This window comes from Suricata suricatta, chromosome 3 (genome assembly GCF_006229205.1).
Source record: "Suricata suricatta isolate VVHF042 chromosome 3, meerkat_22Aug2017_6uvM2_HiC, whole genome shotgun sequence".
In the NCBI taxonomy this organism is placed as follows: domain Eukaryota; kingdom Metazoa; phylum Chordata; class Mammalia; order Carnivora; family Herpestidae; genus Suricata; species Suricata suricatta.
In genome coordinates, this window is record NC_043702.1 from 48439557 (window position 1) to 48465619 (window position 26063).

General features: G+C 35.6%; 1 protein-coding gene across 5 annotated transcripts in view; it reads right to left on the reverse strand.

The window, feature by feature from the left end:
- Positions 1-6038: 6038 nt before the first annotated feature.
- Positions 6039-26063, reverse strand: part of NUP35 (nucleoporin 35) — a 45952-nt gene continuing 25927 nt past the window's right edge. For all 5 annotated transcript variants that reach the window (XM_029934285.1, XM_029934288.1, XM_029934284.1 and 2 more), the window contains exons 5-9: positions 12822-12963; positions 9955-10024; positions 9044-9172; positions 7766-7930; positions 6039-6690 (exon numbers count right to left, since the gene is read on the reverse strand). In XM_029934285.1, coding sequence (XP_029790145.1) covers positions 6613-6690; positions 7766-7930; positions 9044-9172; positions 9955-10024; positions 12822-12963 — 584 coding nt within the window. In that variant the 3' untranslated portion in view covers positions 6039-6612. The remainder of the gene's footprint in view (positions 6691-7765; positions 7931-9043; positions 9173-9954; positions 10025-12821; positions 12964-26063) is intronic.

Consider the following 26063-nt stretch of genomic DNA (forward strand, 5'->3'; position numbering starts at 1 on the left):
AGTTTCAATCAACCCTTTTATACTATCTCACAATCTTATGAATGAGGAATTCAAGCAAGGCTTGGCTGGGTAATTCATTAGAATTTGATAGATGTAAGTGGACTCTCAGCGATAGTGACCTGGCAGCCAGACTGTGCTGACAGGTCTGACAGCCTCACTCACATACTTGGTGCCCTGGGCAACTGGAAGGCTGGGCTCAGCTGTTTCTCTCCACTCCGTGTGGTCTCAGGCCCTTTCCATCTCTGCCCTGCAGGATAAGGAGTCTTAACACAGCAGGTCAGGACTTCAGACCAAGGTGGAAGCTGCTGGTCCTCTTATAGGTGTTTTGAAATTGGTATAACATCATTTTCCCTGTACTATATTGGTTTCACAAAAATAAAAACACAGGAGAAATAGATCCTATCACTTAGTGGGGAGGAAAGTAAAAAATTCAAAGTCATCTTTAATCTACCACAGATTCATTTTTTTTTTAAATGAGGCTAATTAGCAAGCATGTGAACTAATCTTGCTAAGTACTTAATGATGGTCAATGTTGGGTGCTTAGTACAGACAGGCACTGTTCTAAATGATTTATTTACTGTATTCATTCATTTCATCCTAACAACTCTATGAAGAGACACCATCATTATTACCACTTTATTGATGATAAAGCTGAGGCACAAAAAGGTTAAATAACTTGTCCAAGGTTATATCGCTAAGCTAATAGAGACAGGATTTTAAGTCTCACTCCAAAATTCCTGCTGTTAATCACTGTATAAAACAGATTCCAAAATTCCAGTAACTTTGGGGTGTCTGGGTGGCTCAGTCACTTAGCTTCTGATTTCAGCTCAAGTCACAATCTCATGGTTTGTGGGTTTGAGCTAATCAGGCTTTACACAAACAGCGCACAGCCTGCTTGGGATTGTCTCTCTGCCCCTTCCTGCCTGTGCTCTCTCTCAAAAATAAACAAACAATAAAAAAATAAAATTCCAGTAACTTTAACCACGACTTTTTAACTTACCAGCTAATACTACAGTAATCTGAATTGCATTATTTTTTAGTTAACATTCTGATAATAAGGGCATGGAGTCAAAAATGTTAAGTATTAGAGTTAGTCAGATATTCATTTTAGAAAGCTATTTAAAATTATGTCGGGGCACCCGGGTGGCTCAGTCAGTTAAGGGTCTGACTTTGGCTCACGTCATGATCTCGTGGCTCATCGGTTCGAGCCCCGCATCGGGCTCTGGGCTGACAGCTAGCTCACAGCCTGGAACCTGTCCTCAGATTCCGTGTCTCCCTCTCTCTCCAACCCTCCCCTACTCACACAGTCTCTGTCTCTCAAAAAATAAACAAAATAAATAAAAAATATTTAAAATTATGTCAAATAGATTATTTTCACTTTAAATCATAACCTAATTAAAAATTATAATTTAAAATAATATTGATTCAACTTATTTTCTAACCTGCTGTTAATTCCCAAAACTGGATCTCTGAGTTATAACACCTACACTTTTGCTTCATTGATATTCAAAAATCTTACAACCTCATTAAGAATTTTAACTTTCACCAGTTTTCTACATCAAGTAGAAATCCCAACTCTTTTAAAGCCTCCCTAGACATACAAAAAAATGTAATTATAATAGTGTTTAATTTTGTGGGGAAGAAGAGGCTAGAAGTTGGAGTGGGGCATATGGACACTGCTGGTAAAATTCTTTCTGTTGATGAATGGCAGTTTAAGATTACTCACCTTATATTCATTAAAGTTTATTTCAATTTTCTGTATTGTCTTATTTGGCAACTAAATGTTTCTTAAAAAGGAGAAAGGGAAAGGAAGCCAGAAGAGGTTTTGTTTTACATATAACCTAAGAAGATCAAGAGCAGATATGTAGAAGGCTGATGTCAGCCACCCCGCAGTCCAGTTTACAGATAGGACTCAATTCTTAGACCCAGAGGCAATGGGAGACAAGTTCCAATTGCAAAGGGATTTTCAATGCCAGATTTACACAGTAGCAATTCTCCCGAGTCTTCCTCTTTTTCAGAGTGCACCTAAGAGAAATATCCAGATATTTTAAGGCCTGATACAAGTCATAGGTGACACGGATGAAACCAAACGTTCTCATGGCTCCTGTTAGAATGAGGCCATAAGGCCTGGTGATAAGTGGACCCTTGGCCCATGTCTGTCTTACAGTGGGCAAATCTTACAGTCCGAGAACTCTTGATTACTCAACTATTGTGCATTGATGGCATCATGTTCACTAAACCTTTAAGAGGTTAAGTGGCAAACACTCAAAACATCCTGTAAAGACAAATGTATGTCAGAGGGTGGGAGGTAAAGCACAAAAATTCAATTTTACTACATTGGTGCAGTTATGAAGTTCTACCACTGGGGCATGCTGAGACATCTCTCCCCAAAGAATAAATTATTGTATCTTGCTCCTTCTGCCACTAAAATAGATACGGCACTCAGTAGGCTTCTGGATTTTTGCTACAACACAAAATAGATGGGGAAAATGCTTTAACCTATTCCTGAGTTTTAGTGGGGCCACAGTGAGAGAGGGTACCACAGCAAGTGGTTTAGCACCAGATCATCAATTACACAGTGTATCAACCACGTCACCAGAGCTGCCCATCATAAAAGTTCAGTAGTCAGATTCACCAAGCCACCAGCCTGGCCAGCATGGTAATAATCCACAGTACATTCAGAGGGGGCCCGAGCAGGTCCACAGGCTCCCAAGTCTCACAAACAAGTGGCCCAGGACTCTGCATCACTTTATCTCCAAGGTTAACACCTCTCCCTCAACTGGAGTTCACTACCATTAGCCACCAGGGGAGAGGGAATTCAGGCTTTATTCACAGATGGGTTAGCTTGCTAGGCCAAACACTGACTGCTGCCATATTAGAAACATGGAGTGGACTTGAAAATGAGGGAAAATCCACCCAGTGGGCTGAGCTTTGAGCAATGAAAGTGGTCAGCACTTTGGTCCTGATGTGATGTCAAGTTCAATGCTCACGAAAGACTTCGTGTCAGCACCTTTCTGGCTACTTAGCTCGTCTGAGCACATTCTCTAGTCTATTTCTTAGGAAGCACGCAAGATAAACATGTTTCCTGAATTCCTGCAAATGCTCTCTGAGAAGTAATTTTTACACCTCAAAGTCAGTTTTGTTAGAAAATATTTTGTTCATATTTTTCCACCCAAGTATCTTCCATGTATTATTTTCTCATGGCACAGTGCTCTGTGAGTTCTGGTCTTCTAAGTCATTTGCTGTGCTAGTCCAGATAGCCACATCACGAGTTTTAATACGGGAGAATGTTCTCAAGTAGGCAGGGTGTTCTTTCAATATGTAGCTCCAAGTATTTTTTTAGCAAAGTATTCTTCATGTAGTTAAAATAGATTTATAATTTAATATATCTTATTATATATCAAAATAGATAATAAAAGAATATATTCTTTTTTTAATTTGTCATTTTCCCACAAATCCTTCTTATATCTCTTCTGATTTCTAAAGCCATCCTACTTTTTGACATTTTCAAAAGGCATTATCTGCCAGTTATCTGCTTTTGTGTTTAGTCCAGCTTAGTCTTCATTTCCAAATTATTTTTATTTCTAGTACTTTCCCAAGTTTTAAAAATTTGAATATTAGTATTCTTTCATGCTTTGGATCACTTTCAAAACAAGTTAGAAGTCATTAAAAATTTTTATTTTTGATGTTTATTCATTTCTGAGAGACCGTGTGAGCAGGGGAGGGGCAGAGTAAGGGAGACACAGAATCGGAAGCAGGCTCCAGGCTCTGAGGGGTCAGCACAGAGCCCAACATAGGGCTCGAACTCATGAACCACAGGATCATGACCTAGGCTGAAGTTGAACACTTCATTAACCGAGCCCCACCCCCAGGCACCCCAAGACATCTTCGAAGTTATTTTGATAGGTCATAGTACTGATCTATTATGGGCATGCTCTCCTGTCTGCTTTCATTGTCTATATGCTATTTTGTTCCTTATCCTCTTATTTTGTATAACAACTTTGCATGATGAAATTTTATGTTACTGGTTTTTGTGTGAAATCAGCTTTTCTGAACTTTTAGGAAGAGGCTTGGTTCAGGGTAAGTTTCTAACTTTCTCAGTTCCCACTTCTGGTGTGTTTGGTAGTATTGAAAAATATGGCAGTTTGCTTTCTGAGATTTTACTAGTTCTTTTCTGTTCAGTTTGCTTTTTGTTATTATTTTGTATATTTTTCAAATGAGATATAATTGGCATATAACATTGCGTAAGTTTAAGTCATACAATGTGTTGGTTTGATAGATTTACAGATTTCCTGGCTGTTTTTAAGTAAATTATGTGATTGATACAAAGACAAGTAAGATACAATATTGGATAAAAACACAAACAAATATAGCAAACAAGTATTTTTAGTCAGAAACCAAACTTCATGCTCCATGAAGTTCTATGAAATAAAATGACCTCTCAAAAGAAACAAAAAAATATAATCCCCTAACCAAAATGTATAAAACTCAAATACAAATGCTAGAGCTTAATGGGATCTAGTAGCCACTTCTCCCTTGAATAACTGAGTTCGGTATGTTAGAAGATATAAAATACAGTCCTATTTTAAGTTGGAATAGAAAAACTTCAACAGGTAAGTATCAGAATAAAAATACTCTGTAATGATGAATGGAGTTTCACCACCCCAGTACAGTCGTTAGTGTCACACCTCACCTCAGAGAACTAAACAAATCTTCGATGGGAGTGTGCTGTCATTTAAAACGCATATCAATACCTTCATTACAACATATTATTTTAGTTATTCTTTGTAAAGAAATATTTAGGATACAGCTGCAGGTTTCCTAGATAACTACACTACAGTGAAATACTATTTCAACTAAAAACCTTTTCGCTCAAGAGCCAGCTTGATGAGGTTCTCGGGGCCAACGGTGGTAATTTGAACAAAAGAATAATGGCTGCAAGTGACTAAAACAGTGAATTAAAAAAAAAAAGGCTCTAAGTGCACAGTGATACTAAAAAGGAAAACCTTTTTTCTTTTTAACTCACTGGACACCAATTAGAGTTGCCAGGGCACCAAAAGTTACTCTGAAAAATAATAAAGGGAAAGGATCAAATATTTATCCTGCCATGTTGGTATGAATATATTCCACGTAACCAAAAAGTCCTAGTGGGTGAACCAAAGTTTTTATATATAAAAGAATTACAGCTAATCAATGCAACAGAAATAATAGACTTGGAAAATCATCATTCTGCAAACCTTAATGAAATAACTTATTCAGGTAAATATCATTAATGTACGCTTTCAAAAACATACTCGAGAAAGTGCACACTTCCAACAAAGGTGCTGGGCTTTGGCCCATGTGCCCAATGACGGATTTGAGCCTCAATACAAGTGGGACAACCAGAATGAAATGTCTTTTGATTAAATATAAAGTGCACCACACTACTATCAAGTACTGTTGCTCGATAAAGACGAAAAAGAAATCAGAATCTAATTAATCCTCCCTAGATCCAACTTTTAGGATATAGGAGAAATCACAGAACAAGTTAAACAAGAAAGCAATTGGCCACATTAATCTATGAGACACCATAGGCAATAGTTCCTTCAAGAAGTCATGGTGTGAAGAGAACAGGAGCTAATTTAGGTTTCAAGATGCTTAAAAGACAAAATAATCAAATATATCATGTACACCTCCTCTAGATAGTGATTTGGATCAACGAACCATTAGTATATTTTGGAGATAACTGGGAAATATTTTAATGGGCTATATATTAGGTATTAAGAAACTGTTACTAATTCTGGAAGGTAGGATACTGATAGTGTAATTACAAGTAGGAATGTTCTTCTTTGATATATCCTCAAGTACTCACATTAAAACACCACGTCTGAGATATGCTTTAAACAAAAGGGAGAGAGAAGAAACCACTACGGCAAAATATTCATGGTTATATGATTATTAAAGCTAGGCTATAGGTATGTGGAGATTCATGACTTATTTTCTCTATTTCAGCAAACACTTCAAACTTTTTAATTAATAAAATAATCACTTTCAAAAAATGTTTAATATATATAGTTGACAAAGTTTATTATCACGAAACTAGTAGGTTTTTAAAAAGACTTTTGGTTTTAGAATACTGAAAGATGACAATCCACGACAGGACATATACAAACAAGGATAATTAAAATATTAAATACTATCTAAATTAAAATACCATAATTCAAATTGGTTAATTATAATCTTTGTGTTTTGTTAGAAGGAGCTGTACAGTTTACCCTTCATGAAATGTACGCCACCAACTCATGAAGACTACAAAACCTCACTACAAATTCAATATTATAATTTACAGTAATCAATGCTGAGTTTTTTGTGCTTATGCATGCACTATTGCAGAACGCACAAAATCCTATTTACAGGGATTTTTGTTTCTTTAAAATGTATCTCAAACATCCCTTAAAGTGCGAGCTACAAATACGCTGTATCCTTAAAGAAAAAGGCTTCTAAAGAAAGTAAGAGAGAGCAGTCCAGTACCGCCAAGCGTGGTTATGTAACTAACCAGAGGCAAGCGGGCAGACTGCGCTGTTTTAGTGTAGCGGCCTCCTCCGCGGTAGGCGGTTCTTAGCTCTTACTATACTACCAGCCAAACATGTACTCCATTGCTTTCGACACCAGGCTCTCATCTTTTTTTGGCGTTTGTCTGTCAGAAATAACCTATTAAAAAAACACACAATTGTTAGGTTATAGCTTCCTCAGTATCACAGTCAATTCTAGAGTCAATGGCTAATTTAAAAGAGACAAAAAGTTAAATGCATTTGTGGTACTGAATTGTACATTTAAAGATTAATATAAGGATTTAGTCAGAACCACCTTAAGCTTTAAAGAACAAAATCTTATTCCTTTGGCAAGACAAATTATATCTTCTCCTTATATCAGAAAACTGAACAAACAATACAAAAGTTACAAGAGTTGAGGGTTTTAAAACCCTGAGGGGTGCCTGGCTGGCTCAGTCAGTAGAGTATGTGACTCTTGATCTCAGGGATGTGAGTTCAAGCCCCACACTGGGCGTGGGGCCTACTATAAAAGACATGAGAAAAGAGACAGGACTGGTTTAAAAGAAAATCTTAAAGAAAAAAACAGTCCTGTCTCCAAATTTCAGGGGAAATCGAAAGACTAAATTGTCACTATCTTACTATATTATAAATGTTTTATTTGCTGTTTCAGGACCTGTGTCTGTGACTAGGCAACTTCAGAGCCTAGTTAGTTAAGTAGGAGACAATAATATACTGAATGAGAATCATAGTACCTTTATTATTGTTCAATGAATCTAATGAACTTTCCATTTAAACTTTTTTGAAATGAGAAACAGTGAAATGGGAGCTGGCCAACGGTTTGATGACCATAGCTACTCCAACAAGAGTAAGGTTCTTCATTTGTGATACCATCAGATTTAGTCAACAGTTTAACAGGTTTTAAACATTCCCTCACGCCAGAGATGTTCATAAGAGAAACTTTTAATGTATGCAAATATAACTTAGAAAAAGCTAAAATAAACTCTCAAAATGTTTTAAATAATGGCAAAGAAATTTTTTAAAAATTCAAGATAAATTTTCAATTGGCCTATATTAAAATTTTTTAAATAGGAAATTTAAGAATGCAAATTTATAGGTATTTCATCAAGGGAATCAGGTCAGTAAGAAATATTTAATGGCACACAAATCAATCCAATGGTTAAACATGCTATGCATTTCACTTTTTAAAGTATATCTATATCTAATTCTTAAAATACCTGATAGTCACTAGTAGAAGCTTTGTATGCTGTAGCAAGAGGTCTCATGGTAGAAATCCTAGGAGTACTTCCAGGTTGGGTTGGCGTGCCTAAGGTTTTGATTGGTGGTGTAAAGGCTAAAGATGGAGATGACAAAGCACACCTGTCATGGTTTTCCATAACACTCTGGAGAAATAAAGACAAAGAGCTTCTGTTTATAAACATAGTATGTTATTATCCACTATTATATCTTTCTTAAAAAGAAAACTTTATTAAAAGAGGCATGCTTTATTTGATCTAATTAATTAACCTTTCAAACAATTTTAGGCTTGATAAAGTAATATATATATATATATATATACACACACACACACACACACACATATATATATGTATATATATATATATATATATATGCTTCTTAGCTAGTATCTGAGATCTAATGCTCAACCAGAAAGCTCACTTCAGTGATTTCAAACATCCTCAAGATGACTAGAGACTCACAAGAGTAAAAGTCTCCTCACAATTACTATGAAAAATCTGCAAGGAAGAAAAAAGATTCTTGAGGAAATCCTGGGGGTAGTGGGGTATGAAAGTCCAGTGCTACTTAGTAGCCAGGAATCCCAGATTCTCCTCTAGCCTCTACAAACACCTTTTACAGCATAATATAATAATTACATACTTTAAGGCAACCACAGATATAGTAAGAATAGGAGCTAGGCCTGCTTTGTGCATTAATGTGGGTATACAAGCTCAGTGCCTGGTAGATAGAAGTTCAGAATGATCATGATGATTTTACAAGCCACAAAGTATAAATCATGCTCAATACTATTTATAGGCATATAATAATTTTTAAACATTTTAAAATAAAAATGACTAATAAAAAGCTTCAACCATTCAAAAGTTAACCCTATTACCATTCATGTGAAATATTTCATTTTGAAGAGCAGCATTCCTTTGAAGTATTTAAAGAACTTGAGGTTGCCATGAGCTAGAAGTTAGGAGACCTAATCTAGATCTCCCCTTTAACAATTCTAGATTAGGTTACTTAAGTCCTGTTGGCTTCTTTATCCGTTAACACGAAGGGGTCGGGATGGATTATCTATAAATTCTAAAGTTCCATGACTACAAATTTGGATTCCCACAAAAACAATACTATAACATCATCAATTATAACATTTTACAAAGTAAGAAGAAGGGGCGTAGTGAAGCAAAGTGACATAACTGCCAATGTCTATACCTAAGACTTTAACTCTTCATACAGATGAAGCTATTTTCCTTACATCAGCAATAACTTACTTTATCTATACATGGTTTTACACCAATCATGATGGACTCTCCAAAAATCCTCCCATCTTTGCTTAAGGCTTTCCGAGCCTGCAGTTTAGATTGATAATGAATATGCATCCAATTTCCTGTGTTAGACATCTGCAAAGAATAAAATTGTCCCTTAAAATATATAAAACCTAACAATGAATTCTATTAGAAAATACAAAGATAAGAAGATATTTATGCTTCCACTTTTTATATGATGTCCTGTAACAAGCTGTATGCTAGGATTCAACAAAAATCCTATTAAACAATTTCAATAATTTCTACCTCTCAACTTTCCAATATAAAGACTATATGGCAAATATTCTCTCAAAGTAAAGTAATTCTCAAAAGAGAATTGTTTTTTATAAAAAAAATTTTTAGTAACACTTGCTATGAAATTTTTAAAAATTATATTCGTCAATCTTACTTCTGCAAGAATTAAAATAAGTCAATCCCTGGTAACATAAACGATTTGTTATTTATAAGTTTTTACAGGTAAGACAAGGTAAGATACTTTTAAAAAAAAAAACTCTCTACCAACTAAACAAGCCCTGACTCTGTAAATAAGAAACTTCTCTTTTCTTTCATCTCCAATAAAACAAGCACATACTGCAGGACAGTTCTATAATATTTGGCACAATTCTTGTTAAGAAACCTCGAAACATTTAAGGAAAGAGAGGGAAGAATGAAATTCTCACCCTCTTCTCTCTTTATCCCTTTTATTGACTACTATACAACCTCTAGCCTTCTACACTCCAACAGACAATGAAAGCTTAAAGAAGGAAAGAAAAACGTTTATGTTTGGGAAAAGCAGGCAATATTCAGCTAAGTCTCCCTCAATTCACAGTTTACCTTTCTTCATACTAAATCTTAAACTGAAAAGAAGTAAGACTTACCACATGTTTTAAGATATTCCCATACTGTGCAAACTGTAATAATATATAGGAAGCAGATGCTTGAGGAAACCTGAAAAAAGAATCGTCCGGAACAGTCAATTTCCATAATAAATACATATGCAAATTCCCATACTTAGAAGTGTTTCGAGATTAATTTCCTCCAGTGGACCAGAATATTAATAGAAGATCCCTGATCATTCTGTTTTCCTCTGTATCAGCTAAATATACAATTGCCCGTTATCCCAAAGCAAATACTTTAAAATTAGTTTTGACTCAGTCATTCTTCCCCATCCCCAGATTCCACCTATGAAATCTCTAAAATTCCACTCTCATTGCCATTGTCAGACCCTTAGAAAAGAATAATGATATTGCAGCTATGTATATAATTTATTTTATAAGGGTGTATATGTGTGCATCTGTGTGTGTGTGTGGTGTGTGTGTGTGTGTGTGTGTGTGTGAGAGAGAAATACTTAGGTATACTACAACTATTAAAAGGAAAATAATTTTAAATTATATAATCATATTATTTACACATTGAACACCAACTGAAAATTTGGAAGTTTATTCCTGAATCAAAACTGAAAATCAATACCAGCATCAACGGTAGAGAAACACTGAAAAGGGCAGTTACCAGGATACAGCCACATATCTCTGAAAATATTTAAGCGATTTTTATTTTCTTATTTATAAAGTTCCATATGGTTTAAAAATATTTTATGAGCCATTATTACTTTTATAGTCCAAACTATGAACCTATTTTAAGTCGAAAATCTAAAGTTTCCTTAACCAGTGGCTTCAGTTATAGAGAGCTTGAGTCACAAAAATAAATGAGAAAGTCCACACATTAAAATCCATGTGAGTAAAATACTCACTGCATTCAGGACTAGAATTTTATTTTATGTTATATATGTTTGGATATAAAATTTCTAACCTCAAAGAAAAGCAACAAATAAGGCAAACTGCCTACAAAGAGCCGAATAAAAATGAAAAAGAAATAATGGTTCCAAGTGAGGGAGGTTCTTGAAAAACAAAATGTAATTCTAAGACTCTAGGACCACTCTGAGTGGAAACATTTCAATACCCTATAAAAGAACCACCCCAAAACAACAAATGATATATCATGATAACCCCGAGTCAGGAAAAGGTTAAATTTTCAAAGAAAGAACAAATATATTTTAGATGTACTGCTCTATAAATTATCAAAATAAAACATTTTATCTCAGAAGAAAATGTTTCAGCTCTTGTAATCAAACTCATACAGAGGGTTACTAAAACATAAAACCAACAGACAGTTAATAGGTGAGAAAGTATCTTAAAAATGAAGAACAGGGCTAGCAGAAGTTATTCAAGTAATTTATCCAATTACTATGGAATCTTAAAAGTGACACTATTAGGGGTGCCTGGGTGGCTCAGTCGGTTAAGCCTCCGACTTCGGCTCAGGTCAGATCTCACGTTCATGGGTTCGAGCCCCGCGTCAGGCTCTGTGCTGACAGCTCAGAGCCTGGAGCCTGCTTCGGGTTCTGTGTCTCCTTCTCTCTCTGCCTCTCCCCCTCTCATGCTCTGTCTCTCTCTGTATCAAAAATAAAATAAAACATTAAAAAAAAAGTGACACCATTATAACTGGGCCTGACAGACTTGGGAGAAGACACCCAAATTTAAAAACCTAGCCATATTGTGAGAGAATATGAAAATTTAAACACACACAAAAAAGTCAAGAAGGCATCCAATTGCTATGAACTATGCATAGGCTTTCTGGAGAATAAGAGAAAGCAATGATCTTGCTTTTGACCTAGGTAGAATCAATAATACACAGAATCTTTCTGGAAGGTTACACAAAAAACAGGTGGCAATTATTGCCTTAAAAAAAGAGAAAAACTGTAGCTGGAGACACAAGTGGGAAGGAAAACTTTTCACTGTATATCCTTATACATTCTTTTGAATTTTTAAATTTTAAATAAATTGAATATACAAAGTCTACTAACATTTACTGTGCACTGTTCTTCCTTCAAGTAGCTCAAGTGTTGTTGTTATATTTTTTACCCCAAAAACTAAATATAGTAAGGTCCAATATCAGTTTGACATATCACACTTTCAGAAACAAGCCTTATGTAGTATGGCATGAAACAGTAACAGCTTAAAAATCAAAAGACCTAAGGTTTTTTGCTGACACTTTCCTAATAACTAGATATAAACCCCTGAATAAATCACTTAGTCTAACACCTCAGTTATCTCATATGTAAATGATGCAATATGATCTCCAAAATCCTCTACATTTTTGGATTTAAAAATCTATTTAACATGTATCTAGGAATATCATGTATGTCTAGTAATATCCAATATCCTGTGATTATAAAGTACCAACCTATACACATATACACATACACACACACACACACACACACACAAATGAAATTCAATTTGTTAATTCCAAACTGGTTAAGTCCGATACAAGCAGAGAAGTAACCACTAGAAAGAAAGGAGCTTCATAAGTCTAAAGAAGGACTTTTGTTCCATTATCCAGCAAATATGCTTAAGGAAAAAAACATCTGAGAAGCAGCAGATAAACAATTTAAAAAAACTATAAACAAATACTGAACACTAGTTGATAACATCATGCTGAAGTGTCGGCGTGATTTGTACTGATGTGTGCAACTTACTCTGAAATGTACCAAAGAAAGATGAATTAATAGAACACAAAACGAATGAAGTAAAATATTAACAAGTGTAGAAGCTAGGTGGTGGGTACATGGGTATTTGCTGTGCCAATTTTTTGGGGGGTACATTTGATATTTACTATGAACTGTTAAGGAATGTTGGTTTTTGCTTTTTTTTTTTTTTTGGAAAGGTAAATATTTCAGAAACCTTACCCAAACACAGTTACCCAAGTATCATCGAGGTGATCTTCAGAAGTCAGAGAATCTCCTTGAGTATAAAAAGGATCCAACTGTGCAGGAGATAATGTTGTCTTTCGTGGTTGACCAATGTTTGCTGGACTAAACATACTTTGCCCTGTATTAGTACATTTAGTAAGTTAGTTACCAATATAAACATCTTGGTTTATTTTAAATCAAAGCTCTTGGTTTTAAATGAAAAAATATACTAAAGGTTGGCAATTGCATAAATAGTTCATTATACACACTTTGTAATCAAATAATTTTATATTTCTGTACAATTTCAGAGGTCATTAATAACTGAGCATAATTTATAATTTTGTACAAGTTTTTAATTTATTATTTTTTATATATTTGCTAATGTTTTAATTCCAGGTAAGTCTATACCAAAAGAATCTCCAATCAACCTCAAGGAACACTATTGGATTCAGTTTCCAAACCTACCACTTTCATCATAGCACCTCTGCCTTAATTTAAAAATATGTAATAACTCATTACCTACAGAATAATCCAAGTGCCTTGGCCTCCAAAATAGAGTTCCAGTATGCCTATATTTTTCAATATGCCCCTAAACAGTTTATATCCTAAATCCTGAGATGCAAACGCAGTTTTCTTTTACTCAGGTAATTAACTGAAATGTCTAATTCTGTTCTTTCTTTGCTTATCCTTCAATAATAGCTACCAATTAATGAGTACTTCCACATGTCCAAAATGCCAAGCTAACTGCTTTACACGTTCATTTTATTTCAGACCACTGTCCTATTGAAACCACACATTTCTGAGAAGCAGAAACGACTTTACTCCTAGAAGTAGGGATAATGATTCACTCAAAAAAAAATTTTTCAGTGCTTAAACATGCACCAACCATCATCATTCTAGGTATTGAAGATATAGTAATGAAGCAATTAGACCAAAATAAGTAACAAAAATGAAAAACTAAAAATATTTTTAAACTCCACCTATCTCTAATGGAGCTTATAGAAAAAAGACAAATAAGTAAATACCTAGTACACTAGAAAACAGAAACTCCTTGGGGTGGCTAGGTGGTTCAGTCGGTTGAGTATCTGACTCTTGATTTTAGCTCAGGGTAGGATCCCAAGGTTGTGGGGTTGAGCCCTGGGTTAGGCCCTGCTTGGACATTTTCTCCCTCTCCCACACTCACACCCTCTCTCAAATTAAAAGGAAGCAAGGAAGGAAGAGGAAACTCCTATAGAACAATAGATAAAGCAGAGAAGGAAGAAAAGAAGTGTGTATGTATATACATACATGGAAATGTTAAATGAAACAAAGATTCCACTGAGGTGCCATTAAAATAAACACCCAAAGAAGGTGGAGGGCAAAACATGCCAGTATCTGAATAAATAAATGTTAAGTGGGGGAAAAAAAAATCACAAAGGCCCTGAGAAAGGATATGATTGGTGCTTGATGAACAGGGAAGGGAGGGATGTGAGGTGGAAACAAGTATATGATGAGCACACAGAGGTAACAAAAAGATCACAGAAAAAAAGCTTTGTAAGCCACTCAAATGAGTTGGAAAACCAATGGAAAATTGTGAGCAAGAGTGTCGTAACAAGACTAAAAGTTTGAAACTAATAATGAACAGCAGCATTTTATTTATTTTAATGGCACTTATTAAACCATTTTATAGGTCTAATTTTATTTAATTCTAACAATCTTATAAGGTAGGTCCTATTAGTAACTCCACTTAACAAATTAAGAAACAGGCAACGTTAAATAACATCCAGAAGGGCAGCCAGAATTCTAATCTAGGCAGTGCAAATTCAAAGGATGTGCTCTTAGAAAGTAATCTAGTTAACACTGGTATTTATTATACCAGCAATTCTACAAGTATGGACTGGAGACCCTGAATAACCTATGACCCCTCTGTTGGGATTAGCCAAGTCAAAATTATTCTCATAGTAATTTAAGGTTTCATTTGTCTTTATACTCTCACTCTCTCTTGAGTGTATAAAGGACATTTCCAAAGGATGCCTGATGCAATTCAATCAACTGAGATTGATTATAGAAGCAGATATGAGGAGATGCCTAGTAGGTTAAGTGTCCAGCTCTTGGTTTCAGCTCAGGTCATGCATGATCTTATAGTTCATGGTTTTGAGCCCTGTGTCTGTTCCTGTGCTGACAGTGCAAACCTACTTGGGATTCTCTCTTTCTCTTCCCCTCCCCTCCTGTGCACATATGTGCTCTTTCTCTCTCTCAAAATCAATAAACTTAAAAAAAAAAAAAAAGCAGATACAAGAGTTCAGGTATATTTTAAGCAAGACTAAAATTTGAAAAACACAAAGCAATGTCAGTCTTCTCATCAGAATCTTTTCTTGTAGAAGTTATTTTTAAAAGTTACTTACATTTACATGAAACAAATTACTTTAAAATGGACTAATACGTACTGTAAAATATTTTTTAAATTTCTAATGCAGTAAATATCAATAGGTATGATCCAAAATCTCTTTGGTGTTCAATTTTTAAGAGTGTATTAAGGACCCAACAACTAAGAAGTCTGAGAACTGTTTGACAGGGCCTTGTATATCATCCAAAACCCATATTTACTGATTTTCTGCAGGCACTCTGCTCAATACATTCTATGTATCTGCTGCCTGGTCATGTCATTTGTCCTAAATTCCCAATTGAGTTGAAAATCAACCTAACATTCCAAAGTATTTATAGTCAAATGGAGTTTTCAAAGTATGTTCTTAAAAAAACAAAAGGGGGGGAGGTACCATGTTAAGTTTTACAAAAGGCCATATACTATATTATCCTGATGGTAAATTTATAATGAACATAAAAAAATTTCAGAGATTATTCAATAAAGAAACTTACTCAAACCAAAATTCCCTATACAATAATGATTACATTTTACTTTCATAAAACACACCCTTTGGTAAATGCTAATCTTGGGTTGAGCACATTCTATATACCTTTAAGATGTCTGATTAATACACATGGGAACTGCTATTAGGAAATGAGCAATAAAGCTACTATTCATATCCAAAGCTGAGATGCAAAAAGGGTAACTGAGTTTTCCTATTCATGGATACACAATGATTTTCTCAGAACCATACACAAAGCACAAATGCATATCCAATATCTATCCAACATAGTAGAAGATTAACTGAAAGAGCATGTTTAAGAGGTTCAATAAATGTGAGTTTTCAGAATTATTCTGACACAAAAGCCAGATTAAAATCAGATCATCAACAGATGCATAAAAAGCTTTTAACAAAAATAAAACATCCTCTCATGATAAAAATGCTGAACAAACTGGATATAGGAGGATCATACTTCAACATAATAAAGGCCATATATGACAAGTCCACATTATACTCAATGGTGAAAGGTTAAAAGTTTTTCCTCTACAATCAGGAATAAGGGTGCCCACTTAACACTCCTTTTGACATAGTATTAGAAGTCCTAATCAGAGCAATTAAGTAAGAAAAATATAAAAAAATAAAAGGCATCCAAATCAGAAAGAAAGATGCAAAATTGTTTTTGCACATAAAATGATCTTATACATAGAAAACCTTAAAGATTCCACTAAAAAGCCTTTAGAACTAATTAATAGATTCAGTAAAGTTGCAGGATACAAAATCAACACACAGAAATCAGTTGCATTTCTACACACTAACAACAATAACTAAAAAAGAAATAAAATAATCCCCTTTAAAATACCATTATAAATAATAAAATACATAGGTTAAATAAATTTAGCCAAGGAGGTTTAAGATTTATATACTGAAAACCACAAGACTCTGATAAAAGAAACTGCAAGGGAAAAAAATGGAAAAATATACCATGTTCATGGATATGAAGAATTAAGTCCATACTTATCAAAACAATCTACAAAATCATTAGCGAGATGAAAAGGTAGCATACGGAATGGAGAAACCATATGCAAACCATGTAGATGATAAAGGTTACTCTAAAATATCTAAGAAACTCATACCACTCTAAAGAAAAAAAACACACACAAAAAAAATTGGTAAAATAAAAAAGTCAGCAGAGGAACTTAACATTTTTTCAAAGACAACATACAGATAGCCAACAGGTACCAAAATGGTGCTCAAAACCACTAATCATCAGGGAAATGCAAATCAAAACCACAATGAGATATCACCTCACACCTTTTAAAAAGGCTATAATCAGAAAGACAGGAGCTAAGTACTGGCAAGAATATTAAGGAAAGGAAATCCTGTACACTGCTGGTGGGAATAGAAATTGGTACAGTCACTATGTAAAACTCTATGGAGCTTCCTCAAAAATTACAAATAGCACCACCATATGATCCAGCAATCCCATTCCTGGAGATATATCCAAAGGAAAGAGAAACAGAATCTTGAAATGGTACCTGCACTTCCATGTTCACTGCAGCATTACTCACGTTAGTCAAGATATGAAAACAATCGAATGTCCCTCAGTGGATGAATGGATAAGGAAGAGATGGTACATATATACAGTGGATGTTTTTCAACCAGAAGGAAGGAAATCCTGTCATTTGCAAAAACAAGCACAGATCCTGAAAGCATGATATGCATGATGTTAAGGTAAAGAAGTCAGCAAAGAAAGACAAATACCGTATAATCTGAGTTATATGTGGAATGTAAAAAAACGCAACTCAGAAAAACAGTGGTTACTATGGCCTGGGGGCTGGAGGATATGGGGAGGTGTTGGTCAAAGGGTACAAACTTCCAGTCATAAGGTGAGTAAGTACTGGGGATCTAAACAACACTAAGGTGATTACTGTTAATAATATTGTTTTATATACTTGAAAGCTATCACAATGGTCATTATACAACATAGCTTGTCAAATAAACACATTGTATACCTTAAACATATACATTAAATTTCCAGGAATGATGCCCATCTCTTGCCTCCAAATGGTACCAGACCAAAACTATAACATCAACAGTATCAAAAGGCATCAATCTAGTAAAAAACCATAATGAAACAATGGGAATCTATTTAAGGAGAAAAAATAGGATCACTTAAAGATTTAAAAATTCTCAACTCTTTTAAGTATTTCATAACAACCTGAATTCATGTACTTTAATTGGACTCACATTTAGAAACCCACAATTAATCTAATTTAACCTAGTAATCCAGTCTTTCTTTCAGAAAAAAAAAGAAGTTTCAGGTCACCTAAGATCTGTAAACGATTATTAAAGAATCTATTTAATTTAGAACAGTATCTTAGACATTATGAGAAACAAGAAAAGATGCTCAAGACTACTTATGGTCACCTTACAAGTAACCAGGTTAACAAAAAATAGCTCAGTAGCCAGAAAGGTTGAAAAATGAATATTCAAATATTTTTATAAAAGCAATCAAGCAAATGTTGATATGCAATATTTATTAACTCCAGAGAAAACAAAAGGTATACAAGAAGGAAATGGAATCTCAGTATATTACATTTAAATTTTAAAACCAAATTCATGCTTAATAAGAGATATAATTTATTGAAAAAATCAAACTGCATATATGCTATAATACATTGAACAATTATTCTTTTTCCTCATCATCACAGATGCATTTATTTTTAATTAAGAGGCAGCTTTCTCTTTTCATTTTTTTATATGTTTATTCATTTTTTGAGAGACAGAGACAGAGCACAAGTGGGGGAAGGGCAGGGAGAGAGAGACACACAGAATCCGAAGCAGCTCCAGGCTCTGAAATGACAGCACAGAGCACGATGCGGGGCTCAAACTCACAAACCGTGAGATCATGACCTGAGCTGGAGTCAGATGCTTAATGGACTGAGCCATCCGGGTGCCCTTAGATGCATTTAATAAGTACAGCACATTTTTAAAATGAGGATATTTAGGGGTGCCGGGGTGGCTCAGTTGGTTAAGCATCCAACTCTTGATCTCAGTTCAGGTTATGATCTCACAGTTAGTGGATTTGAGCCCTGCATCTAACTGTCTGTGTGGAGCCTGCTTTAGATTCATTCTTTTTTTCTGCCCCTCCCCTGCTCGCATGTACATGCAAACACACGCTATCTCAAAATAAGTAAACTCTAAAAAAAAAAAAAAAAAATGAGGATGATCTAAAATGTAACTCGCTACTTTGACAAGTGTCTGTTTATCAACTAACTTATCAACCATCCCTTTAGGAAGTGAGCAAAAGCACACAAAATATATTCTTAAATGAATTTAGTTCTTACTACAAAAACATGCCTTTAACATACAAAAGATGGTAAAGAGCATTTTAATATAAAATCTAAAGCCAATTCCAATTTTTTAATATTGTGTATTACCATTAAAAAGGTTCAATTTAGTTATGCTACATCATGTAATAACCTTCAAGCAAGAAATTAAATGAAGGCTTAAAATGAGACAACCATTATGACCTTTAAAAATAAAACAAATCAAAATTAAGTCTCAAACGAATAAGCAATCTAATTTTTGCCCTGTCAACCACTCTGAAAAACATAATTACTTATACATAATCTAAAACTATTTACATAACTTTAGCATAATTGCCCCCCACCTTGTTAATGTTTAATTGCTCCACTGATTTTACTTCCTTTCAATCAGACTTCTGGTACCCACATGCTAAGCTTTATAAGATGAAAATAAAGTGCACCTATCAAACCACATCAAATTGGACTGTAATGTGTCTCCCTTGGTAAATTACTATTCAAACACTCTTCATAAGATCAAATTAAAGTAGAGGGCAAAAGACCTTATTACCCTTTATGAAATGTCTTCAATTAAAGAATAGATTTAATTATTTCAAAATAGGCCACTAACGTAAATGGAAATAAAAAGAGTGGTAAATTTTAAACAGATATACGGCAGATAAACAGATAAACTTGGGGGAGAAAAGGTTCCTGGCAGCGTTCCTTCTTACCGTGAAACAAAGTAGCACAATATGTAATAAAGAATTTATACTCTGCCCAAAGAGAGGTAAGACCTTTAAACCCTAGGAACTTCCTCAGAGATAGAAGACTTCCCCGTTACTCATGACAGGTCCCTCAACTTACCCAATAAGTTTATGCTAACAAGGTGACTCAGGTTGGTGGCAGGTCACACCATAAAAACCAACTATGTCATTCTGGTTGGAGCTTTGAGCCAAACGCTGTCATCCCACCTCTGGGCAGAGGAGGGGCATGAACATTGATTTTAGCCACTTGATCAATGGCTCAATCAATCATGTTTACTTAATGAAACTCTTAATAAAAACTCTGGACATGAAGGTTTCAGTGAACCTATCTGGCAATATTGTGTGTATAAGCACCCTACATTAAATTCTGGAGGGTGTGAGAAGTGAAATGATTCATTTTCAGAAATACCAAATAAAAGCTGTGTTGTCTAGTTAACAACGGGTTTACAACCTATTGGAAGTATGTACAAACCCCTCCTCCCATAATGGAGTCCCAAACCTGGTTCTTCTGCCCTCTCCATTTGGCAGGCTTTGCAATGAGCATGCGCCAAAGAACTGAAGTCTCTGCATCACCTCAAGGAATGTACTTTTTGCCTTCCAGGGGCATAAGCGACTTCCACGTGAGGCTATAACCTCTGTAGTGCTCAGCCAATGAGGAATCAGGGGAGACACATACACACTAGGAGGTAACACTGCCTGCTGCAACTGCCCAGAGTGTGCCCATCAGACGACCACTCTTGCAAGAATGTTGATTTAAGCCTCACTTCACTGCTGGAGTCTCCACATCCCTTTGAATGGGTCAGTGGGCTTATTTCCCACAGAGGGTAACATGCCATGGTAGCTTCACGTTTGGCATTCTCCCAAACTTTGCCCTATGTATCTTTCTTTGGCTCTAATTTATACTGTTTTGCTCTAACAAAACTGTAACTTTAAGCATAGCACTTTCAGTGGGTTCTGAGTCTTTCTTGTGAATTATCAAATCTTAGAGCAGTGTTGGGAAATCCTGCATTTATAGCCAGTTGGCCTGAAGTGAAAGCAGCCTTGGAGACATCCAAATTAGTCACTGAAATCCAAAGTGAGGGCACCCTTGTGGGGAATGTTTCCTCAGACTTTTCAGTTTAACAAACTCCTCGTACAAAAGAACATACTGAACAATGAATATAACAACACACAATCAAACGTGGTGAACTGAACACTTGTATTCACCTCTACTCCCTGTCAGACACCCAATGACAGTCATTCTAGAAAGTCTCAGGTTTTGAGAACACAGGAACTGTGGCCAGTATGAAAGAGGCTGCTGGCTGAAATCAAAGAAAACTAGTTTAAAGTGTATTTAATAAGGAATGAGAGGATAGGTCCTACCTCACTTTAAGCAGCCAGATGACTATCATTCAGCCACTCTACCCCCCATGACACCAAGGATTTAATATCTGAGGAAAAGGAATGTAAATGGCTCAGGACCAAGTGAGTCTAATCACAGCAGAGGACAACTGTATGGAAACTGATTAAGTAAAAGTCTGAAAAAGAGACTTCTCCCCTTTCTAAATTCAGATCACCTACTCAACATTAAGTCTCCATATAAAGAATTCTTTGGGAAAACTTAAAAGAAAAAAATACCTCTATATGCTGAAATCAGAGATTTTCCTAGCAAAAATTTAACTGTCCATTCCTCTTCCAGAAAAGCCCAGTAAGAGACAAAAAAGCCACCAATTTTCATTTTCCAGACAATGCTGATCCATACACATGCACTGATTCCAAGGAGGTTTTTAGTGTCTCATTAAACTAAATATACTTCCACCAAGAAAGAAAAAAAACCTAAAAAACAGACAATGTGATCAGGAATAAAAAAGACCAACATTATTTTCACTGGAATGACATTGTACCCATGACACAAGAAAAGGATACTATGTTTTTAAAGACATTCAGAGATCCACAACAATGGAAGTGTTCTTGGAAATTAAAAATGACAAAATAAACAATTATTACAAGAGTTGGAAGCTGAGATTGAAGACATGTCCCAGGAAGTAGAATACATATATAAAAGACAATGTAAGGGAGAAAAAAGCAGAAAATTAGAAATCTCTGCAGTCCTTACAAACAAAAGAAATCCCAAAAGTAGGAAACAAAAAACACAAGAGTAATTATTGAACAGATACAGGAAAATGTCCCTGAACTGTAGTAAGTGTCTTGGATGAAAGGATCCATCAATTAATTCCCCAGAGACACAAATGCAAAACCCCACACCACAGAACAGTTGTGAAATTGAGAATAACCACAGATCTTAAACTTTTTGAAGCCAGATCACATACAAAGACTAAGAAATCATTACCACACATGATTTCCACAAAACACTAAAAGCTTGAAGACAATGGAATCATGACTCCAAAATCCTGACCTAAACTACAATACCCAGCCAAACTAGCAATCCAGTGTGAAGACAGTAAAAATAAAAAAGAAATTTAAAAGCATTTCGGACATGAGGTCTTAAATTTCATTTCCCTCACAAGCTTAGAAAGCTACTCAAGTATGTTCCCCACCAAAGTAAGCAAATAGCTCAGAAACATGCTAAGAAACTTGCTAAATCAAGTCCTAGGATGATAGCTACATACCATGCTCAAACAGGAAACAGCCGAAACAGAGGTTAAGAGAGAGTTCCGTTTAAAATAAAAAAAAAACTATTTGAAACGATCTTTGAGCATTTTTAAAAAGACAGATATGTTTCTTAGCAACATTTGCTTAAAATAAAAGGAGTAGATGGTACAGAGGAAATTAGATAAATGGGGAAAAAACAATTATTAACCTAAAGAGAAAAATTTAGAGAAAGGATAAATTATACTACTTGGTCCAGCATAAAAAATGTTTATATAGTCATAACAAACATGGACAAAGGAATAAAACCTGATATAATTATATTCAGATAATGTGGAGGAAAGAAGATAATTCCCAATTACCTTAAGATAAATATACCAATACTGAAAACTGAAAATCAATTAGCAACATAATCATATACGGTGGACTCCAACAATATATGGACCTCCAACATGACTATTTCCTAATCTCTAGAACCTGTGCATGTTTTACTTACATGGCAAAAGGGACTCTGTAGATGTGCTTAACAATCTTGAAAAGGAAGATTATCCAAGATTATTCAGGGGAGCTCCCAATATATCCACTAGTGCCCTTACAAAAGGAAGAAGGGAGATTTTGAACTCCACTGAGGTAATGTGATGATGAAAACAGAGTCTGGAGAGAGACTTTGAAGATGAAAGGGGCCACAAACCACAGAATACAGGTAACTGCTAGAAGCCAGGAGAAGAAAAGAAAATGGATTCTCCTTAGAACCTCCAGAAGAAACTGGTCCTACCAACGCTTTGACTTTAGCCCAAGGAAATGGATTCTGGACTTCTGACTTCTACAACTGCAACAGAATAAAGCCGAATTGTTTTGGGCCACTAAATTTGTGGTAATTTGTCACATTAGCAACAGGAAACTAACACAGCATCTCATTTAGATAAAAAAAAGTAAATTCCAAAAGGAATAGCTCTAAGGTGTGAACTGGTTCTGGAAGAGTAAGGCTAAAGAATGCTGCATTTCATTGTACATATTAAAGCACTGTGTGATTTTTAAAAACTATCTCTTTTTATTATTTTGACTAAAATAGAAATTACTATCCCTGCCAAAACTATATACTATTCAATGGTGCTATGGTTAGTCTGGCATGAGATTAAATAAATTTTGGTGACTCATTTTAAAAAATCAATATGGTAGGCAAGATGTCCACATCCTTAATATCCAGAAGCTGTGAGCACATTACATTACATGGAAAAAAGGAATACAGGATATACATGGAATTAAGATTGCTAATCACCTGATCTTAAATGAGAATACTGTCCTGGATTAACCTAGTATGCATGATATAATCATAAGATTCCTCAAATGAAGAAAGAAAGAGTGGTAGAAGAAAGGCGCAACTGGCTAGTGCAGGCTTCAAAGATGGTAGGGAACCATGAGCCCAGAAATATGGAAAGCTTCTAAAAACTAGAAAAGAGAGAGAAAATAAAATATTCACCCCTTGAACCTCCAGAAAAGAACACAGATTTGTCAATACATTGATTTTAGCCCATTGAGAATATTAGACTTTTGCCCTCCAGAATTTTAATGTAATAAATTTGAGATTTTTACATAATTTTCTTAATGTTTATTTTTGAGAGAGACAGAGACAGACAGAGCATGAGTGAAGGAGAGGGAGGAGCAGGGAGAGAGTGAGACACAGAATCCAATGCAGACTCCTGGCTCCCAGCTGTCAGCAGAGCCCGCATAGGATCATCTCTTGAGCCAAAGTCAAACACTTAACTGACTGAGCCTCCCAAGTGCCCCAAATTTGAGTTGTTTTAAGCCATAAATCTGCAATAACTTGTTTCAGCAGCATCCGAGACTAATGCAATTTGGAGTATGGTTAGTGTTTACTCTAACTGTAATTTTTTTTTAAAAACTATGCCATGTCAAGTTGGACACAAATATTCCAATCCTGTTTTTGGTATTGGGATGTCACCCCCTCAAAATATTATATATTGGTTTCCTGTGTCTGTTCTAACAAATTACCAAAAACTCTGTGGCTTAAAACAATAAAAATTTATTCTCTCACAGCTCTGGAGTCCAGAAGACCATGATCAAGTTTTCAGCAGGGCTGAACATGTGCCAAAGGCACTCAGAGAGAATCTATCGCTTGCCTCTTCTAGCTTCTAGTTACTGCTGATATATTTTGGTGTTCATTGGCTTGTGGTGACAACACTCCTATCTTTCCCTGTCTTCACATCATCTCATCCTCTGCATGTTTCGAAGGTCTGTGTCAAATCTCTCTTTCCTGCTAAGGACACTAATGATTGAATTTAGGGATCACCTGGGTAATTACCAAGATTACATTCTCCCTACTCTGCTCCCTCCTGAACTATCCAGCTTTCCTTGGAAGCTCATCCTCTCAAGATCTTAACTATTTATTTTAACCACACAGAAACAGTCATAGGTTCTAGGGATTAGGACATGGACGTACCATTTCAGGGCCACCATTCAATTTACTACAGTTTATATCCATCAATCCATTCAGTCAACAAATGTTTACTGAGGTCCCTTTATAACCAGCTCTGTGATGGGTAAATAATGAAAAAAACAGAAGGGACCTCTGTCCTGAAGGAGTTCAAAGTTCCGTAGTGGAGAAAGATGGAGCTAAGCAGAAACAGCTGTACAGAAGCACATCCAAGGAGCAGCTAACACAGATCAGACAAAGAAGTGTCTGGAAAAGGTCCCTCAAAAATAATTTAGTCCTCTTCCTCCCCTTCTAGAAACACTATCAAAACTCTGAATTCCAGGGCACCTGGGTGGCTCAGTCAGTTAAGTTTCTGACTTGGGCCTAGGTCATGATCTCACAGTTTGTGGGTTCAGGCCCCATGTGGGGCTCTGTGCTGACAGCTTGGAGCCTGGAGCCTGATTCAGATTCTGTGTGTCTCTCTCTCACACTGTCCCTTCCCTCCTGGGACTCTCTCTCTCTCAAAAATAAATAAAAACATTAAAAAAGAAAATAAAGAGCTCTGAGCTCCTAGCATCAACAAAAGCACTTGGAAAGTGCTGTAGTCTGAATATCACACTTAATCTGTTAACAATATGCTAACATTAATAAGGATCTAATTCAGTACATAAAAGTGGTATACCATTTGAGAAAAAAAATGGGTAGATATATGAAAGCAGTTCAACTGAACTCTTGGGACCTCATCAAGATAAAAAGCTTCTGCACTGCAAAGGAAATAATCAAGAAAACTAATAGGCAACCGACCGAATGGGAAAAGATAGTTGCAAATGACATAGCAGATAAAGGGGTAGTATCCAAAATCTACAAGGAACTCACTAAACTCCACACCCAAAAAACAAATAACCCAGTGAAGAAATGGGCAGAAGACATAAATAGACACTTCCCCAAAGAGGACATCCAGATGGCCTACAGGCACATGAAACGATGCTCAATATCACTCATCATCAGGGAAACACAAATCAAAACCACACTGAGATACCACCTCACACCAATCAGAGTGGCTAAAAAATGAACAAATCAAGAGACTGTAGATGCTGGTGAGGGTGTGGAGAGATGGGCACCCTCCTACACTGTTGGTGGGAATGTAAACTGGTGTAGCCACTCTGGAAAACAGTGTGGAGGTTCCTCAAAAAACTATCCATAGAACTCCCTTATGACCCAGCAATAGCACTGCTAGGGATTTACCCAAGGGATACAGAAGCGCTGATGCATAGGAACACATGTACCCCAATGTTCATAGC